The sequence below is a fragment of the Apus apus genome, chromosome 17, assembly GCF_020740795.1.
Source record: "Apus apus isolate bApuApu2 chromosome 17, bApuApu2.pri.cur, whole genome shotgun sequence".
Taxonomy (NCBI): domain Eukaryota; kingdom Metazoa; phylum Chordata; class Aves; order Apodiformes; family Apodidae; genus Apus; species Apus apus.
This window is the reverse complement of record NC_067298.1, coordinates 55,507-76,472: the sequence shown is the minus strand read 5'-3', so window position 1 is coordinate 76,472 and position 20,966 is coordinate 55,507. Positions and strand designations below refer to the sequence as shown.

Sequence of the window (20,966 nt, the reverse complement as noted above, 5' to 3'; positions counted from 1 at the left end):
AGTGGGCAAGAGACCTGTGTGAGGCAGAGCGTCAAAGGAAGAGCAACTTGCTTTTCACCACAGGAGTATTCTTGAGAAATATAGAGATGCGAAAAGTGACTGACAACATTTTCCTTTAATGAACAGCAGATGAATTTCCCAGACTAGTTATTTTTGGTCCCAAGGGTCGTTTCCATTGCTGTTGCACAACCTTGCAGGCAGCTGTTCAGACCCATTGCTCTCCTTCTTGCTGTGGCCACTGTTTGGAGCTGGCCCTAAGAGCTGAGGTGCTCGTACAGTGACTGATGCTTCTCTGTGTGAGTACTTGCAAAAATCCTCACATGACACTGTGTCCAAATGAGAAAGCCATGGCAATGGGGTCACCACTGCAGGGAGGCAGCATTTTTATCCTGAGCTTCCCTAAACAAATACACATGGTATTTTGGTTGGCACAGCAGCAGAATAGCATGCCAGGGAGCTGCAGGTCTTGCATACAGGACTTATATGCAGTTGTGTGAGAGTGGTGAAAATTTGTTAACTCTGGCTGCCCTGGTTCATAGCTCACTGTGTGGTTTGTGGCTGAATTTGGGGCAGATGATGCTGCAGCTGTGGTCAATGCAGCCTCCAGATGTGCAGGGCTTTATCTTGCGCTTGCCATTGGCCAAAGCCAGGAGGTCCCTGGACTTCATTTCACACATATTTTAGTGCGAGATGCCTCCAATGGAGGATGGCAGCTTCCATCTTCATCTGTCTGCTCCTGCGGTTGGAGCAGAGGGGGAGTTTCTATTGTGTACATTTTGTTCTGCTTTTTGTGTTACAAAACTTTATCTCTTTCTGGTCATTCTTCATTCCTGGTAACTTTTTTATTTAGGGATGTATTTGCCTAAATTAGATTCTTTTATGCACATATTAATGCCATGTAGGCTGTTCTGAATTTGCAGTGTGTCATGACTTGACTCAGGATTGGCAGTTCAACCAGTGACAATAATGTTCTCAATCTCCTCTCCCTCCCACCCAGGTAGGGAAGGAGAGAGAGAATGTGGGAGAGACACTTTCTGGATTGAAAACTAAACTAGACAGCTTTAACTAACAAAATAAAATATGTACAAATATATACAAATGTGTTCAGGAATGTGCAAACCCCTCTTGCCTCTCCCCATCTCCACAACTCCCCTGGCTTCTGAGCTGTGAGCAGCCCTGAAATGTCCCGGAGCTGCTGGAGAGAGGGCAGAGCAGACAGCAGCTGAGGGGAGAGTGATGAGGGTCAAGAATGCACGGGCCCTCTTTCAGTTTAAAACCATTGACCCATGTCCTGTTACAACGGGCCCCGGTAAGAAGTTTCTTCCCGTGTTTTTTTAAGCCTCCTCTGTGTATTGAAAGGCTGCAACAAGCTCTCCCTGAAGCCTTCCCCTCTCCAGGCTGAGCGACCTTGACTCTCTCAGCCTGTCTTCATAGGAGAGCTGCTCCAGCCCTCTGTCCATCTCAGTGGCTTCCTCTGGACCCCTCCAACCGCTCCATGTCCTTGTGTTGGGGACCCCAGAGCTGGGTGCAGTGCTACCAGAGACATCTCATGAGAACAAAGCAGAGGGGGACAATCTCCTCCCTTTGCCTGCTGATCACAATATTGTGCCAGCGGACAGGGGAGGGATAGCTTGATGTGCTTCACACCCACTTTTGCTGCTGTCTGCTGGAACCAAGAAGGCAGGAGGAGCCTCCAGCTCCTGGCAGGAGGGTTTGGAGGCAAGAGAATTTGTGCAGAGAGAAGGAAGGCCTGGTGTTGCAGGGTGCAGTCACAGTGTGTTTGCACAAAAGATTAAAAAGATTGTAAAACAAAAGGATTTGACTGTGCCGAATTGCCATTTCAGATCACCTTTTATTCCATAAAATCAGTGTTTGATTCCTTAAGATTTTTCTCCGCTGGGTTGGGATGTCTGCCCCAGCAACAAGTTTGCCTCTAGATCTATGCCAGGCGCTGCCTGGTGGGATGAACTTCAAGTTTTTTCTAAGTTGGCAAATGCTTCTCATTCCTTCCTGTATGGCACAGTGTTTGACTGATACTTCTTCCTGTTTCAGCCTGAAAGGATAGATCCCAGTGCATCCAGGCAAGGCTATGATGTCCGCTCAGATGTCTGGAGCTTGGGAATTACATTGGTAAGTAAGTGGAGTTTAAACCCTCTGCTGTGCAGTGTTTTCATGCTGGGCAGCCTTGGTGTGGCTTTGCAGTGTTGTGGAACTGGGTGCTGTCAGACCTGCTTGAGGCAAAGACCAGCTCTGCAGCTGTGCAGTGTTTGCATGTCGTGATCGAAGTAGACACATCCTGGCTCAGAAACAATATAAATCCCTCCAAGGCAGATGGCTCTCCTGAATCCCTGAGGATACATTTAGCTGCAGCTGTGTTTTGCAGATAAAGAGATGTGAGCAGGGAAGAGGTGTTGGATTGTAAATTAATTTTGTCTTCAAAATCTCAGATGAGAAGCGATGGTGAGTGTTGTGGTGCAGAACAGAGCTTCCAGCCTGTGTAAATAAGCCTCTCACAGCCCTGGCAGGTAATGTACTTTGGCTATGCAGAAGACTTCAGTTAGTCCTGGATCTTCCTTTCTCAAAGTGGTGAAGTAGAAGAGAAAGCAGAAGCACTAAGTATGGACCAGTAGCTTCTGTCTTCCCCACTGGTGTTTTAAAATGGTAATTTTCATTATCCTACCAGGAGCAGGGAGTTGGACTTGATAATCTTTACAGGTCCCTTCCACCTTGAGATAGTCTATGGTTGTGTGATTCTCATTATCCGTGTTCTCTAACGGTTGGTAGGATGCTTGGGAGGGACTGGAGACTTTTCTACTTCTGAACAATGGAAGAGCCATTGTCACATGAGAATGAGTCCTTGCAGACACTTTCTTACCCTGTTTGAACCTTCCCTGTGTAACCTGCCTGGTTCTGTTGCTGTCTCTGCAGTATGAGCTGGCTACAGGGCGATTCCCCTACCCCAAATGGAACAGTGTGTTTGACCAGTTGACACAAGTAGTAAAAGGAGACCCACCACAGCTGAGTAATTCAGAGGAAAGGGAGTTCTCCCCAAGTTTCATCAACTTTGTCAACTTGTGGTAAGTGTTTCCTACTGAAAGGGCTTGGAGTTGGCTTGCTTTGTCTTCACTAGGTATTGGGCAAGGGTCACACGCCAGGCACCACTTCCTAGCTCAGTTTCACATTCCTGCACCAACATGAGAGTGAAGGCTTTTTGCATTTCACTGGAATGGAGGTGTCTGGGACGGGGGAGGTTTGGGGGCAGAAGGGCAGACCTTTGGAAATCGTTCTTCAGAGAACAGAGGAGAAAACCTCTGAAAGTCTGTGCTTGAGAGAGGTGTGATAGGACCCATTACAGAGATTTGCATGGCCAGGTAAGGGCCTGGCCTTGGTATGACATGGCCTTGGGACGGACCTGCTGTTTGCCCTTTCTTCTGCAGACAGAAGCCTCAGTCATCTGACAGTATTGTCCTGTGGTTGGGCAGAGGACAGGTACTGGTCCTGCCTTATGCCTGGAGAGGCCAGCAGCCTTCCTGCTCAGCAGAGTGACTGGCAGGACCTGTGATGGATGGCTTGCTTGCTTGTTGGCTTCCTGTCATGCGCCAATTGTATGTCAAGATCAGGCCTAGAGATGTTTTTTTGTAGGGCAGAGACTCTGCCTTGGGTGGAGAGCGCACAGGGTTTAAGCAGCAGGGGCTGGGGGCAGTCAGTCACCTGATGCCTGTGTGTGGTCCTGTTCAGGTAAAAGGCTGATTGTCAGTTTTCTGATTGAGTGTTTTTCTATCAAAATGTGAAAGGTGGTCAACATAATTTCATTAACCAAAAGCACAAAGGAAATCCATCAGTGTGACCTGCGACTGTCTTTTGGGACCCTCTGTCCTGAGCAGACCCTAGCACAGGGGTGCCCATCTCAAAGATTTGTGACACAGGAAGACTTAGCTCTATATACTTTTAACTTTCAAGAGGTTTTGCTCCAGGGTTTTCCACCTGTTGGAGAGGATTTTTGTCTTTGAATTTTACTCTTTTCAGAATTACAAATATTTATGGAGGCCAGGTTTCACTTTCCAGCTGGCTTCCCTTCCAGGAAGGCCCCATTATTTTCTTTGGGCTGCAGAAAATGGCACAAAACCAGCTGCTTAAAAGTTGCTTCCATCTTTTAGTAAAAAATGGTGTAGTATTGATTAGAAAGTCAGAGTTGCTTTCCCCATGCACAATACACGCAATAGTTTGTTTCCCCACATAGTTGTCCATCAAAATGCTGTATCATTGCAGTTTGCAAATGTAGGACCTTGGTCTTCTGCCCTGTGTGCAGTGGTAAGTTTGGCTCCAGATTGCCCAGCAGAGAAGCCTGCATGGCATCTCTGCCAAACAGGAGCATCCTTGGCCTATGTGTCTGATTGATTAGGTCAATTCAAATTTACAAGCTCAGGACCTGCTGCTCTGGAACAGCCACTATGAATAGAGCAACATGGCAGTTCTCAGCCTAATTCCATTTTAATCTGGTTTCATAAATAATCTGAAATCTGCCTGGAATATTTATTTTGTCTTCATAGCAACATCATAATAAATATTTCTCTTCGTACCCGTTAGTTAAACAGTAATCTTGGTGTTTGGAGACAGATGAGTTTCCAAAAGGCTGTGCTTTCAGGCAGTGGCATAAATCTCCTGGGGAGAGAAAGGTTCTCACTCTACAGATGGGAATCTAATAATTTTCTGGTTTTGTGCATTCAGGAGTCAGCAGAAATGTTGAAAGAGGGTCCTGCTTGCCGTAATAGATCAGCGAGGAAAGGATATTTTCAATGATGTTAAAAATGTTTATTGGGTGTTTTTTTTTTCAAATTTCTTTGAATCCCTACAGCTGTGTGAATGCCTGGGCAGAACATTTCTCCCCTTCAGCACACATCCCTGTGTTAAATGCTTATCTGAAGTCACTCTCTTCCTGGAACTGCTTCCAGTGATTCAGCTTTCTGCTGCAGAGTTTGCAGAGTATCCAAGTTTTGTGTCTGGCCTTCAGGAGCCTGGTGCTGGCAGGTGCAAAGCTGGCCCTGCTTGCAGGCAGAGCCACGGCTCTTACTTGCCTAAGAAGATGAGAGGTTTCTGCAAAGGAGCTGTATGTTGCCTGGTGCTGCAAATGGCCACTCCAGACATGCAGCTTAGCATTGAGCTGGAAAAGAAATAACAGATTGCTAAGACTGCTTTATGAAAGCATGCATGGCAATGTCAGAGCACAGCACAGTCTGTGAGCTGAAGTTCTGACTTAAAGACATTGTGAGGACTATAAAATCCCCAGGCTTGCTGAGGTCAGAAAATTAATTGCTGTTGAGTAACAAAAGCCTGAAGCAAGGATGTTTGTGCAGCAGCCACAGGTTTCCTGCCCTCTCAGTCCCTGGGCAGCTCTGTAGGCAGGTCACAGGACAGAACAGTGCTGGGTGTGCAGCATTAATGATGCTCTGCTTCTCTAAGTAGTTAGTGGCCACACTAGCAGTGCTGGAGCTTGAGAACAGTCCAGCCAGAGCCCGTGGGGATGGAAATGCAGCTGTTGGGAATGAGACTCAACTCCCCTCATTTGGGAAAGATGCTACATTGGCCCTTTTTTCTTCCTAGCCGGGCAGCTCTGGCTTCCAAGGCAGGGCCTGCCAGTGCTGCTCATCACTGAACCGTGTGGCAGCACCTCTGCCTCTGGTCCCCATCGCCTTTCCCCTGCCATGCCCCTGCTGCTGCAGGGGCTTTGGTGGCCTTTGCTGCTGCCTGCCCTCCCCCTGCACTGTGCTGGGGCCAGGCAGGTGGTTGAACTCTGCTGGAGGGGACACAGGAGGGGACAGCCACCTTCCCTGTCCCCCAGCCACCCATGGGCAGCCATGTCACTTCTGCTGTCTCTTCCCAGCAGCTGTGGTCTGCCCAGTGCTGGATGTGCCACCAGTGCTGGGGATTGAGCCAGGAGAGCCAAGGAACCTGGGCTTGGCCAGGCAGAGCAGTTTGGCTGTCTGCCACAGCTGCAGTGCCTGCCAAGAGAGTCTCTGCCTCTGAGCCCTGCTGCCATATGAATGGAAGACAGGCTGGTGGCTGCTGCCCACAACTTTTTGTTATGTGGCACTCAAACCTGCTTCCATATGGAGACAGTGGCAGTTGGGATGGCGTTCTGCTTGCAGCTCCCTTGGACCTTGTGGAGACAGTTTGCTACAGACTCCATCTCAAGAAGGATTTGTGGGGACAGTGGCCACATTTGCAGTCACACATGGGGAGCGAGAGAGGGAGGGAGGGAGTTCCTGTGGTTACTGACAGCACAAGGACAGTTTTTCCAGAAAACAAAAGACAGTGAGTCCCACCACAACAGCAGTGGTAGCAACATCATGTCCTGTACAAATTTGCATTTGATGTCTGGAGCAATTTCCCCAATCTCACCTTCTTCTAATTTTCTTTCTGCTTTCTTTAGCCTTACAAAGGACGAGTCCAAAAGGCCAAAGTATAAAGAGCTTCTGGTGAGTGCAAAGCCTGGCTGCCCACACCAGCACATCAGGGCTCTGCCAGTCGCATAGGGGGGCTAGTCACATGTCCAAGATTGTTCCTTGTCTTCTCAGGCCATCAAGGCAGAGTGTTCAGTTCCACAGCCTGAGAAGGAACACTGCTTCCACTGTTTCTAACCTGTGGTCTTGACAATGGCTGAGATCATTAGTGTCTGTGCATAAACACAGGAGATCAACATAGGGGAAAAGGCCTCATTGCAGCAGATCAGTGGTCCCCGAGGTGGGCAGGCTCAGGCAGAAGCCTGCTGGCTGTGCATTGTAAATGCTGCCTTTGCTTGAGGTCCTGATACGCTGCAGGAGCCCCATCAGATTGCTGGCCAGCACTGCCATCAGTAAATGCCTCCAATGCACAGATGACACAGTGAGGCTGGGAGTGCTCAGGCAAAAGTGAGTCCTGAGAGAGCACAGCTCTGAGGAGAGCAGAAGAGCCTGCCTTGTGGTTGGGGTCCTAATGGAGGGAATGCAGAAATACTTTTGGGTTGGATTAGTCATGCTTGGCAACCATGCATCTTCAGGGAGCTCTGGGCATCTGCAAACCACATCTTCAGGGATGTATGAAGCCATGCCCAGGTCCCTGATGGTGGTAGTGGGATATGAAAGGTATCGTGGTTGCCTGGTATCCTCGCCTAGAGAGTCACCGTGTCATTACTTACCAGTTGTTCTGAGTTGGGTCCAACCAGTACAACCTCCTGGGCAGAGCAGAGGGTCAGGGCTCAGAATGGGTCCTGATCTCCTGTTTGACCTCTGCAACCCATGTCTTCCTGTCACTCCTGTCTTCCCAGTGCTGACAAAGCTACTGATTAAACCTCTCTTGAAAGTATTTCAGTACATGTTCATGCTACAAAGGAGCCTGGTGCTGCTAGAGCTGCACCCTCGTTGCCTCCTTCCCAGCTGTTCCTGACACTCCTGGAGTCTTGTCCCACCTCCACACTGCACATTTAAGATATTGATTCCTTATATGTAAAAGCCACAGTCTAGGCTATGTTGTGTTGTCCTACAGCCACCACCAAGCCGTGTGTTCTTGCATCAGGCAAATCCATACACAGAGCTTTTATTTAGTGTAGCCAGCATGAGTTAGGAGAATGTAACCTTGTTGTTTTTTTGTCTAATTCCAGAAACATCCCTTCATCCTGATGTATGAGGAACGCACAGTGGATGTTGCATGCTATGTTTGCAAAATCCTGGATCAAATGCCAGCAACTCCCAGCTCTCCAATGTACGTCGATTGATACTGCTGCTACATCAAACTATAGAAAAAGGGCTGAGAGAAAACAAGCTGTAAAGAATTTTCATCACATACTGCAGTGTTTTTAATGCTCGCCCAGACACCATGTGCAATAATATTGGTGTTATTTCCATCCTGTCTGTATACTGTTGTCACATATAAAGTGCATCCCTGTAATACCTGATCACACAGTGTTAGTGTTGGTCACAGAGAGACCTCATCTTGCTCTTTCGTGGACATATTCATGAAATGTGGAAATAAGTACATTTATTTGTTGGCTGTGATTGGATAGCACCTAAAATTCATTTCTAGACTCAAAACTTGGAGACTTCTCAGCAGCTACTGGAAAGATTTTCCTGTCAAACTCTTCCAATTGTTGTTTCAAGTAATAATAAAAAGCAAACAAACAAAAGGTAGGTGTTGTCTGTCTGAACATTAAAGAGACTGCCTGGAGGGAGAAGAACTTAACCAACAAGATGCTTTGCCTTCTGGAGCTAGAAAGGCAAAGAAGAATTTTATTCTTCACAAAGTGCAATAGATGCTATGAAATTCTGTTGCTTTACAGTCGCAGTGTACTTTCTGGGGACAGTGTGCTCAGCTGAACTTCTGTTCAAGAGAGATCATATTAAATATAGTGAATATGTCTTTACCAAAAATATGTTGCATTGAAGAAGCTAACATTGAACTATTCAGAGATTGGACATAATGTATTCTTTCTCCTCTTACCAAGCCAGCCACTCTTCACTCTTAACTAGGTGTCCTGTAAATTGTTACCTGGTAAGATAAGTTCTTTGACCTGAAAAATTATTAAACTACTCGATTGAATTTAACCTGCTTGTGACCTGATTTATAGCTGCACAGTGCTCACCACCAGCAGTTTTGCTTTGACTTTGCCAAGTGCTGTTCATAAAGCCTGCAGCTGTTTTAATGAGCCACGAACAAGTGTCTGTTTCTAGCCAGTGTTGCTCATGTTCTTCACTCTTCTCAGCCCTGATGCTAGGCAGGGATGTGGCCTTTTCACTGACCCTGAGACCAGCCTGGCACTGCTGCCACTACCCAGCCCAGTGTCCCTCATAAGACCAAATGTCAGTGCTTCCGTCTCGCCACTGCAGGCAGGATGGCGGGCATGTTCCCCCTCCCATGTTGGGGCTCTGTGCTGAAAATGTCACACTGTTTAGCTCACCGGAGAGCTTCTTCACCACCTTCTGGGCTTATTTAACCTCTTTCGTGAACCTGCACAGCTCTTGTTATTGCACCCTAGATTGAATCTCAACTGAGATCGGTGCCGACAGAGATGAGGTGGAAATGAAGTGTCTTAACATCTCAATAGGTGACCCGGCAAGGCCAGGCAAATTGTCGTTTTCTGGCCCATTGCTGAGCAAAAAAACACATCAATTGTTTGTTTTTTTTTTGGTTGTTGTTTTCTGAATTGGCATATTTTTTAAAAGCTTAATTTTTCCTCAAAATACTCTTTCCCACAACTGTTTTCCCAGATGCCATTTTCAGCCACCAGGGATAAAATGGAGGCTGCAGGGCCTCGGATTTCCATTTGGAGTTGTCTAGGCAACTTCTGTGGCAAAACTGGACTCTGACACGGAGGGCTAGAGATGTAATGGGTATGAAAAGACAGTAGTACTGGCAGGATTCCCAAGGAGGGGGCTTCCCACATCCAACCAATTCTACCAAGCACAAACTGGCCTGATGCAGGAGCACTAGAGACGAGGGCAACCCTGCTCCAGAATCTTGGCTGGAAAAGGAGAGAGTCAAGGCCAATCTATTGTGGACACCTGGTGTTTCTCCAGTCACGGAGGTGACTTTTGCATAAGGCTAGCAGCACTGGGCATCTCCTGCTGGGCTGTCAGAGCTGGTCCTGCTGTCAAGAGGCCAATGCTGATGTGGTCCCTTGGGACAGAGTGTGCCTGGCTGGGCAGAAGGTGCAGGCCTCATGCCCTTCCTGGGTTATGTTCTTCATCAGGCCAGGCAGTCACTAAAGGCTTCCCAAAACAGACAAGGCAGAGTTGCTGAAATAACTAATAATTCCTAGCAGCTCTGCTTAATCACGTGGGAGGAGCAGTTGAGTGAGATGTGTAACATTTCTAAAGCCATAATTGTGCCCCCAGCCCCAGCAGTACTTGTGCCCCACAGCTTTTCCTCAGGCCTGGCACATCCGTGCATCTAGGATTCCCAACCTCCAGCCACCCATATGGGACCTTGGCCATCCCAGGCCTCACAAATGCTGGCTGGGGGACAGAAGAAACACAGGGCCAGTAGACACACACAGAGAGAGAGAGAGAGAGAGAGAGAGAGAGAGAGAGAGAGAGAGAGACAGAGAGAGAGAGAGAGATATGCATGCCAAGGTATTTGCCTCTGCCCCCACCTTTCAGGCATTAAACTCTAACTCACATCTATCCAGTAAAAGCCCAAAAACTGTTCAACGGGCTGACACTGAGATGGAGCCTCCCAGAAGCCATTTTTCCCTCCAAATGCCTTGCTCTGCACTTTCATCACAGCTGAGGTGGATTCTCCAGCCAGAGCCTCTGCTACTGAGCCCATCTAGAGCTCCTCTTCAGCAGCACAACGAGTTTGCTTGCCACAAATGAGAAATGAAAACGTGAGCCTTTGAGCAGCCAGTGACATAGGATTGAGGTGCTGTGGCATGGGTGGCTGTTTAGCATATTAAACATAGAGTATTATTAACTATTAAGGTGCACAGTTTATTAGAATATATCTTTGCTATAAAAAGGAGAAAAAAGTATATAGTGTTCAGAAGCTGTGAAAATAGTGTAAGAAATGTACATTGTGAACTCTGTTTTGTTTTTTTGGTGGTTTTTTTTTTTTACCATTGAAAAATGTATAAAAAATTATCAAAAAGCTGATGTGCAGGGATGTTGCCTTATTGTCTGTAAAATGGAGCTCAGGAACATAACTGCTTCAAAGAGCTTCAGAATATTTTATCTGGTATCCTGGTTTGAATTCCTCCTCTATTTAAGATATTATACATGGATCAGAGTGTTTATGTAATAGTTCTATCCTTTTGCCTGCAGGTCAGTTGAAATAAAGCTAGGATGCAAATGTGACCTTGTTATTTTCATTTTGTAAGGTCAGCCATGAATGAGAAGATTCATTAAAAGCTGTTGAAATACCTGGCTTCCAGGCCCTCCCTCAGGTGGAAGAGAACCATTCTACAAAATTGCTTGTTACGATTTCAAAACAAAAGAAATCTGTTTTTTAAAGCAAACAAAAAACGATTGGGGCCACCAACTTTCAGGCCCTGCACCATTTGCTCCAGGACCTGCAGGACCTGCCAGCCCAGGAGCGGGGGCACAGCCCAACCACCAGCAGCCCCCAGGTCACCTCCATGGCCACAGATGTAGGGCAGAGGAAGGAGAATAACATAGCACTTGAGGGCAGCAACTCCCAGGTAGATGGTCCCGTGGGTGGGGAATCTGGTTTCCTGCTGAAGTTGATGCTGAAGATGATGAAGGCCAGTCCAAGCAGAGAAGAGGCACTGTGAGCAGGACAAGGAGATGTACATGAGAACTCTGGTGGAGGGACCCAGCACCTCAGCAGCCAGGTGAGACACAGGTTCCCCAACTGAACTCCCAAGCAGGCAACTGGAGAACCTTGGCTGCATCCCTGCAATGGTGGTCTGCATGCCTGGGGACCCTGGCTATGTCCCCAGTGTGCTGCTCTTAATGCCTGGGGAACTTGGCTGCATTGCTGGGATCTTGTTGCTAAGGAACCCTGTCTGTGTCCCTAGGGCAGTGGCACTGGAATCAAAAGTCTTCCTACGTGAGGGCTCTCCTGCCCTCTTCTCAGGGGCCACTGAGGATATTTATTTACTTATTTTAGTTATTTATTTTATAAAACTATCAGGGGATGGAGGCGGCTTATGGCACCCCAGCTCATTGCCATGGGGGCAAGCCACTGGGACCCTTCCCTCGCCCCAGCTCTGGATTTCATGAGTGCTTGTTGCAGCACCTGAAGCAAAGCCCTTCTGCTCTGGCTTCCAAAATTCAGTCGAAAACCCAGGAGAAAAAAGAAATAACCAACAAAAAACCCCTAGGTTGAACGGGTTTTTATTGGCTTTAATGTAACTTAAAAACCCAATCCCTTTTTTTAGGCCTCAGTCCCTGCCTTTTCTCCTGGCCATGGAATGTCCCTTGGCAGGGCAGGGGGTGGGGCTGAGCCCTTCATGGATGTCCAGCCACAGCCACTTGCTGGCCTTCTGGTCATCTGGGGTGGGGGGGTTCGCTGGTGACAGCCCGTCCTGCACTGATGTCCCCTGGGGGCTGGAGGGACGGGAGGAACCTCGGTGCCCAGGAGAGGTAGGGCAGAGGCTGTCCTTGTGTCCCTCTGCCTTGGGGACAGCTTGGGCTTATCCCTCAGGAAGCCTGGCAGGAGAGAGCAGAGGGAGCTGGGCTGGAGGGAGCAGCCATGGAGACACAGGTAGAGGTAAAAACTGACCTCCCCCGTGGGCACCCTGCCCACCCCACTGTCTCCTTCCTAGAAAATAGCGAATTTTGAGCCAGAATTGCTGGAAAATGTTGAGCATGAAATTACCACAAAACTGCAAATTTTGAGCCCCAAATTGCTGGAAAATAGTGAATTTTGACCCAAAATTGCTGGAAAATAGCAGATTTTGAGCCCCAAACTACTGGAAAATAGCAGAATTTGCATATGAAATGTCTGGAAAAATAGTGAATTAGAAGGCTATTTTTGAATCCTTGAGGCAACACTGTCCATTTGAACTGGGACTTGCTTCCAGTGTCTGGGTTTTTACATTTCAAGGCAAACAGAGGCTGGCTTTATGGTGCTAAAGGTAGGCAGAAAAATGGTCCAACAGGTCCAACACTGTAAGCCAAACTAAGTCATCCTTTGGCTTAACAGTTGGCTACTACACGGTGTATATCCTCAGTGATCTTATTTATAGCTCTCAGGTCCAGTACTAATCTTCAGTTACCATCAGGGTTTTTGAATGGGTAAGATGGGTGTGTTTTATACTCAGATTCACATTCCATCAACAATCCGTATTTTATGAATCTCTCTCTTTTTCTTTCCAATCCTCTAATTTCAAGGGGTACGCTTTGGTCCTTACAGGTTGTGTCCCAGCTTTTAGTCCTATGATTACTGGGGCAGCATTTTTGGCCCTTCCATGTGCTTCAGATACCCATACTCCAGGGATATACCTGGTCCATTATATCTTCAGGCACACTGGACTTAGTCACCGTATGTATCAAAGCCAAACTTGGTATTTCAGTTAACTGATTTATCTTCAACTGCCTAGTCAGTTTTTCCTTTATGAAAACCTATGTTTGCTTCCAATTTTTTTTAACAGGTGTCATCCCAATAGGGGATTTGGAAAGCCAGACCTATATAAAAATCTGTGTATTACTGTATTTTGTCCTAGTTTGTATTTAAGAGGTTTCAAGAAAAATGCCTTCTCATGCTGGCCAGTAACACCCAGTATTTTGGTACCAATTCTTGATTCAACACTGAAAAGGAAGCCCCTGCATCTGTTAGAAATTCCACTTCCTTTTTCACTAGCTTTACTATAACCTGTGGATCCGCTAAGGTGGATTCCCCATGCCCTATCAATCCTCCTTAGAGGTGGCGGCTAAAAATCTTTTTTTTTCTTCCCCCCCCCCGACTTGTGGCAAGTTTGTTTTCAGTGTCCCTTTTCCTTAAAAAAAAAAAAATTAGTCTCCCTGTAACCCCTGTGAATTCCAACCGGAGTCTCTTGGTAGACCCTGAGGCCTACCAAGAGGCCTCTTTTTGTGTTCTAAAGTGGCTTCTGTGCTTACAGCCATTACTTTTGAAAATTTCCTCCTTTGTTCTTCTCTATTTCTGAACTCCCTCTAAGCTTCTTCTAATGGCTTTTCACCATCCCTACCTTCAGGTGGTTTTAATTTTTTGGAGTTTTTGTGTAATATCAGGTGCTGATTGTCCCAGAAATAAAGATACCAATTGTTGTTTTCCAATCTCCACAGATGAATCAAGAAGGGTATGTTTTCTCATAGCTTCAAGTAATTTGTCCAGAAATTCTGAGGGAGATTCTTGAGACCTTGTTTCATAGCATATAATGCTGACCAAATTATGGCCACCGGTAGTAAAAGGAACTCTGAGGCAAACTGGGTCTCCAGATGGCCTCACAGCTTCCCTTAAGGAAGCTTGTAAAGGGGCATTTTGTTTTTTACTTCAAGTCCTAGAAGCGACAGGTGATACGGGATGAAGGTACAATAAGGAACAATGTGGAGATATTGCCCTCAGATTTTTCCCCCCCTTTCTCTAACCCATTCTGTAGGTAGTTGTGGGGGGGGGGCGTAAAGGGACAGCTCTTATATTGATTTTTTAAGCATTTCTGGCCTATGTTACAGTCATAAAAACAAGGGATAGACACAATAATTAAAAAGGTAAAACAACTCAAAAAAACCTTATCCCAATCACAATCCCAGACTCAGGTATAGTCAATTTACCCGTACCAAATAACATCAGGCAAGGGAGGGAGCAGTGCCTTGCAGATCAACTTACAAAGTTTCCAAGTTAACTCTTTACAAATGCACAAGTTATACATATACACCAAAGGGCCTAAGATGGGACCATAACCCACAGTCCTGGATTGCTGCTACTCCAATAAAGAGCTAAAAGGATCACATGGGTACTCTGGGACTCCAGACTCCTGCACTGTGCCCCACAGAGGATGTCTCTTATGACTTACGTGAAACAAACCTAGTCGGCTCTACAGTTACAAAACATAAAAGAGAAAGAATACCTTGTCCATCAAGATGGTTCTTGTCTGTCCCTGCAGTGATTTGAATGAGTAGAGGAGTCACTCTGAGAAATGTCAGGACACCCTAGAGAGTCCCATCCTCAGCAGGTCCTGCAGCCAGCCAGAGACAATCCCATCTGGGTTGCCAAATTAAGGGTCTGGAATTAACTGTCCAAGGTTAAGGTTCAAGGGTCTAGGGTTAAGGATCTACAGTTCAGCATCTTGGGTTAAGGTTCTAGGGTATAGTGCCAGCATTAAGGTTCTAGGGATAAGAGTCAAGGTTTAAGCATTTTGGGTCACGTGTCTCATGAGTCATTTTGGGTTAAGGAATTACGGTTAAGGTTGTGCTTTAACAGTCTAGTGTTAAGTATCTATGCTAAGGGTCCAGTTTTAGGGGGTCTATCATTTAAGGTCTAGCTTTTAGGCTTAAAGGCTGTAGGTTTAGGAGTTAAGGTTATAGGGTTGTCTGGCATTAAGCATCTAGGACTAAGGATCTAGGGTACAGTGTTAAGGGTGAAAGGTTATAAGTCTACTTGTAAAGCATCTAGGGATAATAGTCCAAGACTAAGCATCTAGCAGTAAAATGCTGGCTTACAAGTCTAGATTGATGTGATGAGAGATAATGGCATTAGGTTAAAGGTCTCAAGCATATAGGGTAACGGGCTAGATTGTAGGTTTTAGGATCTAGGGTTAAGAGCCAAGGTTAAAGGTTCTAGGGTTAAGGAGCAAGAGTTAAGGGTTAAAAGATTAGTTTCCATCATTAGACATCTAAGGGTAAGGGACAGGGTTTAAGCATCTTCAAGTAAGGGTCTGGGGTTAAGCACTTTATGTCATTGGTCTAGTGTTAATGGTGTGGTGTTAAGGGTCTAGTGTAAAGTGTGTACAGATCGAGCGGCTAAGATTTATGGTCCAGTGTCAAGGGTCTAGAGTGGTGTCTAAGGATAAGAATCTCGGTTTCAGGGTTAAGGGTCATAAGATAAGCATCTAAAGTTACAGGTCTAGAACTGGGCATCTAGGATGAAATGTCTATGTTTAAAGATTTTAGGGTTAAGGGTCTAAGGTAAAGCATCCAAGGTTTAAGGTTGTAGGATTAAGCGTCTCAAGTACAGTGTCTAGGTTTAAGCGTCTCAGGTTAAGGGTATAGCTTCAAGGGTCTGTGGTTCATCGTCTAGGCTGAGAGGTCTAGGGATGTGTCTAAGGTTAAGCGGCTAGGGATAAGAGTCTAGGGTTAAGGGTCTGGAGTTTGGCTTCTAGGATTAAGGGTCTAAGGTTCAGCATCTAGGCTGAAGGATCTAAGGTTAAGGGTTTAGGGTTAAAGACTGGGAGTTAAGCATCTAGGATAAAACATCTAGGGGCTAACGTTAAGGGTCTAGAGTTAAGGGTCTAGGCTTAGGGGCCTTGGGTTAAGGGTCTGGTTTAAAATGTCTAGGGTGAAGCGTCTCACGCAAAGGGTCTAGGGCTAGGAATCTTGGGTTATGGGTCAAGGGTGAGGAGTTAAGTCAAGTGTTAAGTGTCTATTGTTAAGGCTCTATTGTTCAAAGGTCTAGGAATTAGAGTCTATGGTTAAGCATCTAGAGTTAAGGCTCTAAGATTAAGAGGTTTGGGTATAGGGTAAAAAGTCAGTTGTTAAGCATCTAGGGTAAAGGGTTGAGGGTCTAGTGTCTGGGGTTTAGGGGCTGGAATTAAGGGTCTCATGTTCAGCATCTAGAGTTAAGAGTCTAGGGTTAATGGAGTAGGTTTAAGGGTATAGGGTTAAGGGTCTAGGGTTAAGGGTCTAGGGCTAAGGGTCTAGGGCAAAAGTCAAGGGTTAAGGGTCTAGAGTAAAATGTCCAGGGTTAAGGGTCAAGGATTAATGGTATAGGGTTAGGGGTCAAGGGTTAAGGGTCTAGGTTTAAACATCTTGGGTTATGGGTCGAGCAATAATCATCTTGGGTTAAGAGGTCTAGTGTTAAGGGTGTGGAGTTGAGGGTTTAGTGCTGTCTATAGTTTAGGGTCATGGGTTAGTGAGTCTAGGGTTTAGAGTCTAAGCTGAAGTGTCTAGGGTTAAGCATCTAGACTTAAAAGTTTAGGATTAAGAGTTTTGGGTATAGGGTTAAGAGTTTGGAGTTAAGCATCCAGAGTAAATGGACTAGGGTTAAGCAGCTAGGGTTTAGGGTGTGGATCTAAGTGTCTAGGATTCAGGGTTTAGGGTCTAGAGTCTAGGGTTAAGAGTCAGGTGTTAAGGGTCTAGGGTTAAGCTTCTAAGGTTAAGCATCTAGTGTTGAAGGTCAAAGGTTAAAGGTCTATGGTTAAGTGTTTAGGGTCAAGGGTCCAGGGGTAAGCTCTAGTATTGAGTTTTGGGTATAGGGTTAAGAGTCTGGAGTTACATGTCAGGTTTAGGGTCTATGGTCTAGGGTTTAAGGTCTAGGGTTAAGCTTCTAGGGTTAAGGGTCTAAGGTTAAAGGTCTGTGGTGAAGCATCTAAGGATAAGGGTCTACAGTTAAGTGTCTAGGGTAAGGGTCAAGGGATTAGGGTTAAATGTATAGGGTTTAAAGGTCTAGGGTTAAGGGTCAGGGTATAAACATCTTGGGACAGGGGTGGTGCAATAATCATCTTGGGTTAAAGGTCTATGGTTAAGGGTGTGGAGTTGAGGGTCTAGTGTTAATTGCTTATAGTTAAGCATCATGGGATAGAGGGTCTAGGGTTTAGAGTCTAAGCTGAAATGTCTCGGGTTAAGCATCTAGACTTAAGAGTCTAGGATTAAGAGTTTTGCGTATAGGGTTAAGAGTCTGCAGTTAAGCATCTAGGGTTAAGGGACTATGGTTAAGGGTCAAGGGTTAAAAGTCCAGGGTGAAGCGCCTAGGGTTAAACGTCTAGGGTTAAGGGTGTAGAGATAATTGTCTAGGGTTAAGGATCTACGGTCTAAGGCTAAGTGTCGGGTGTTAAGCTTCCAGGGTTAAGTGTCTACTGCTAAAGGTCTAAGGTTAAAGCGTCTAGGGTTTAGGGCCTAGGGCTGAGTCTAGATTTAAACCTCTTGGGTTACAGGTCTAGTGGAGCTGAGGGTCTAATGTTAATTGTCTATAGTTAAGGGTCAAGAGTTATAGTCTAGGATTTAGGGTGAAAGGTCTAGAATGAAGGGTCTACGGTTAAGCGTCTAGGGTCTGCTGTTAAGCTTCTAGGCTTAAGCATCTTGTTAATTGTCTACAGTTAAGGGTCAAGTGTTAGAAGGTCTAGAGTTAAGCATCTAGAGATAAGGGTTTAGGATCTATTGTCTAGGATTAAGGGTCTAGGGTTAAGTGTCTCAGATTAAGAGTTTAGGATTACAAGTCAAGGGTTAAGGGTCTAGTTTTAAGCGTCTCGCATTATTGGTCTAGGGTTAAGCTTCTATTGGTCTAGGGTTTAAGAGTTTCAGGGCAAGTTTTAGGGGTCTAGGATTAAGGGTATAAGGTTCACTATCTAGGGTTAAGCTTCCACAGTTAAGGGTCTAGAGGCTAGGCTTAAAGGTCTAGGGTTAAGGGTGTAGGGTTAAGGGTCTAAAATAAAGCGTCTGCAGTTAAGGGTCTAGGGTACGGGTCAAAGGTTAAGGATATAGTGTTAAGGGTCTAAGGTTAGGGGTCCAAGATTAATGGTCTAGTTTTAAACATCTTTGGTTATGCGTCTAGCATTAATCATCTTGGGTTAAGGGTCTAGGGTTAAGGATGTGGATTTGAGGGTCTAGTGTTAACTGTCTATAGTTAAGGGTTGTATGTTAGAGGGTCTAGGGTTAAGGGACTAGGGTCAAACATTTAGTGTTTAGAGTCTAGCCTTAAGTATCTAGGGTTAATGATCTAGAGTTAAGGATCTAGGGTTAAGTGTCTGGGGTTAAGGGTCCTGGTTTAAGAGTCTAGAGTTAAGCGTCTATGGTACAGGGTCTAGGGTTAAGGACCTAGGGTAAAGCTTCACTGGTTAAGGGTCAAGGATTAAGAGTTCTGGGTTAGGTAACTGAGGTAAAGGAGCTAGAGTTAAGCATCTAGGATTAAGTACCCAGGTTTAAAGGGTCTAGGGTTATAGGTCTGGACTCTGAGGTTAATGATCTAAGTTTAAGTGTCTAGCATTAATAGCCTAGGGTCTAGGGATAAGGGCCAAGTGGTAAGTGTCTAGAGTTAAGCATCTGGTGTTCAGGGTCTAGAGTTAAGGGTTAAGCTTCTAGGGTTTAGCATCCAGGGTTAAGCGTCTAGGGTAAACAGTCTACATTTAAGAGTCTGGAATTAAGCATCTAGGGTAAAGGGTCTAGGTTTAAGGATCTAGAGTCCAGCATCAATGGTTTAGTGTTAAATGTCTAGTTTTAAGGGTCTAGTGTTAAGTGCCTAGGGTTTAGGGTCTAGGGTATAGTATCTAAGGTTAAAGGTTGAGGGTTAAGCATCTAGTGTTAAGCATCTAGGGATAAGGGTCTACAGTAAGGGGTCTAGGATTAAGTGTCCAGAGTTAGGTGTCTTGTGTTAAGGGTCTAGGGTTTAGTGTTAAGGGTCATGGGTAAAGAGTCTGTGGTTAAGGGTTAAGGGTCTATGGTTAAGAGTCTAGGTGTAGCATCTGGTGTTAAAAGTCTAGGTTTTAGGGTCTAAGGTTATGTGTCTTAGCATTATGCTTCTGGGTGTAAGGGTCTTATGTTTAACCATCTAGCTTTAATGGTCTAGGATTAAGGCTCTGGAGTTAATTTTCTAGGTGAGGGGTCTAGAGTGTAGGATTAAGGGTCTAGGGTACAGGGTTAAGCATCTCGGGTTAAGGGTCTAGGGTAAATGGTCTAGGTTTAAGAGTCTGGAATTAAGCATCTAGGGTAAAGGGTCTTTGGTCTAGGGTTTAGGGATATCTAACACTAGATGCTTAAACCCTTAATGCTCAATACTGAATCCTAGACCCTTAACACTGATGTTTAACCCTAAACCCTTAATCCTACACCCTAGACTTTTAATGCTAGACCCTTAGCTGTAGATCCTTCACCCTAGATGCTTTAGACCATTCATGCTAGTTGCTTTAACCTAGAAGACCCTTACTCCTACACCTGCAACACCAGATGCTTTATCCTAGACCCTAAACCCTAGACCCTTAACCCTTTTTGCTTAATTCCAGACTCTTAAACCCAGACCATTAACTGTTAAACATAGACCCTAAACCCTAGATCTTTACCCTACACCCTTATCCCTAAACCCTTAACCCTAGACCTTAAGCCTTGGACCCTAACGCTAAACCCTAGGCAATAGACCCTGTACTATAGACGCTTAACTCCAGACCCTTAACCCCAAACACTTAACCCTAGACACCTAACCATAGGCGGTTAACCCTAGACATTTAAATCTTGACGTTTATCCCTAGACCTTTAATCCATGACCCTTAAGCCATAACCCTTAACCTGAGATGCTTATCCCTAGACCCTATACCCTTAAATCTAAACTCTTAACTCCAGACTCTTAACCCTTTCCCCTTAACCCTAGTCCTAGACCTTTAACCCTTGCCCCTTAACCCTAGACCCTTAAACCCTAGACCCTAGATCCTTAACCCTTAAACCGAGACCCTTAAACTTCTACATTGAACACTAGATCTTTAACCCTAGATGCTTAACCCTAGACCCTTGACCCTAAACTCTCTAACCCTGGACCCTTAACTATAGAAACTTTACACTAGACCCTTAACTCTACACCCTTATCCTAAACCCTTAACTCTGGACATTTTCACTATATACTTAACCCTAGAACCTTAACCCTAGGCCTTTAATCCTTAAACCTAGACCCTTAATCCTTGGACTTTAACCCTAGACTATAGACACTAAACCCTAGACCCTAGACTCTTAACCCTTAAACTGTGACTGTTAACATTCTACATTTAACACTTGATCTTTAACTGTAAATGCTTAACCCTAGACTCTCAACCCTTGGCCCTTAACCCTAATCTTTAAACCCTCTAACCATGGACCCTAAACTTTAACCCTTAAACCTAGACCCTAAACCCTTGCCCCTTAACCCTAGTCCCTAGATCATTAACCCTTAAATCAAGACCCTGTTTCCACAGAGGCTACTGAGGCAGAAGAATCGTATCTGCAACTAGATGGACCACAAAACTAGCCAGAGATATTCCATTCCATATATCTACATAAGCTCAGAAGAAGGTCAGAGATCACAGAAGACAACTTTCTTCCTGCTTCTTCTTCCCCTTCTCTTCCGTCCATGGCTGGCATCCAGGGAGGAGTCCATCTGTCCATCCCCGTTGATCCCCAGGCCCATACATCCCTGCCCCTCATCACTCTCCCCTCAGCTCCTGTCTGCTCTGCCCCCTCTCTCCGGCAGCTCTGGGACATTTCAGGGCTGCTCACAGCTCAGGAGATGCCTGGGGTATTGCTGGGGGCAGGGGGAGGCAAAAAGCTTTTGCACATTCCTGAACACATTTGTATATATTTGTACATATTTTCTTTTATCATTAGTGTTCAATTAAAGCTGTCTAG

At 45.6% G+C, this 20,966-nt stretch overlaps 1 protein-coding gene and 1 long non-coding RNA gene across 2 annotated transcripts in view; one reads left to right on the top strand and one right to left on the bottom strand.

The window, feature by feature from the left end:
- Nucleotides 1-8,576, top strand: part of MAP2K4 (mitogen-activated protein kinase kinase 4) — a 106,354-nt gene extending 97,778 nt beyond the window's left edge. The window contains exons 8-11 of the mRNA XM_051635117.1: nt 2,053-2,130; nt 2,929-3,077; nt 6,431-6,476; nt 7,637-8,576. Of these exons, the coding sequence (XP_051491077.1) occupies nt 2,053-2,130; nt 2,929-3,077; nt 6,431-6,476; nt 7,637-7,750 (387 nt within the window). The 3' untranslated portion in view covers nt 7,751-8,576. The remainder of the gene's footprint in view (nt 1-2,052; nt 2,131-2,928; nt 3,078-6,430; nt 6,477-7,636) is intronic.
- A 1,860-nt stretch (nt 8,577-10,436) lies between these two features.
- LOC127391888 (uncharacterized) overlaps nt 10,437-20,966 on the bottom strand; it is a 38,837-nt gene continuing 28,307 nt past the window's right edge. Inside the window, exon 2 of the long non-coding RNA XR_007891146.1 lies at nt 10,437-11,254. This is a non-coding gene — a long non-coding RNA (uncharacterized LOC127391888). The remainder of the gene's footprint in view (nt 11,255-20,966) is intronic.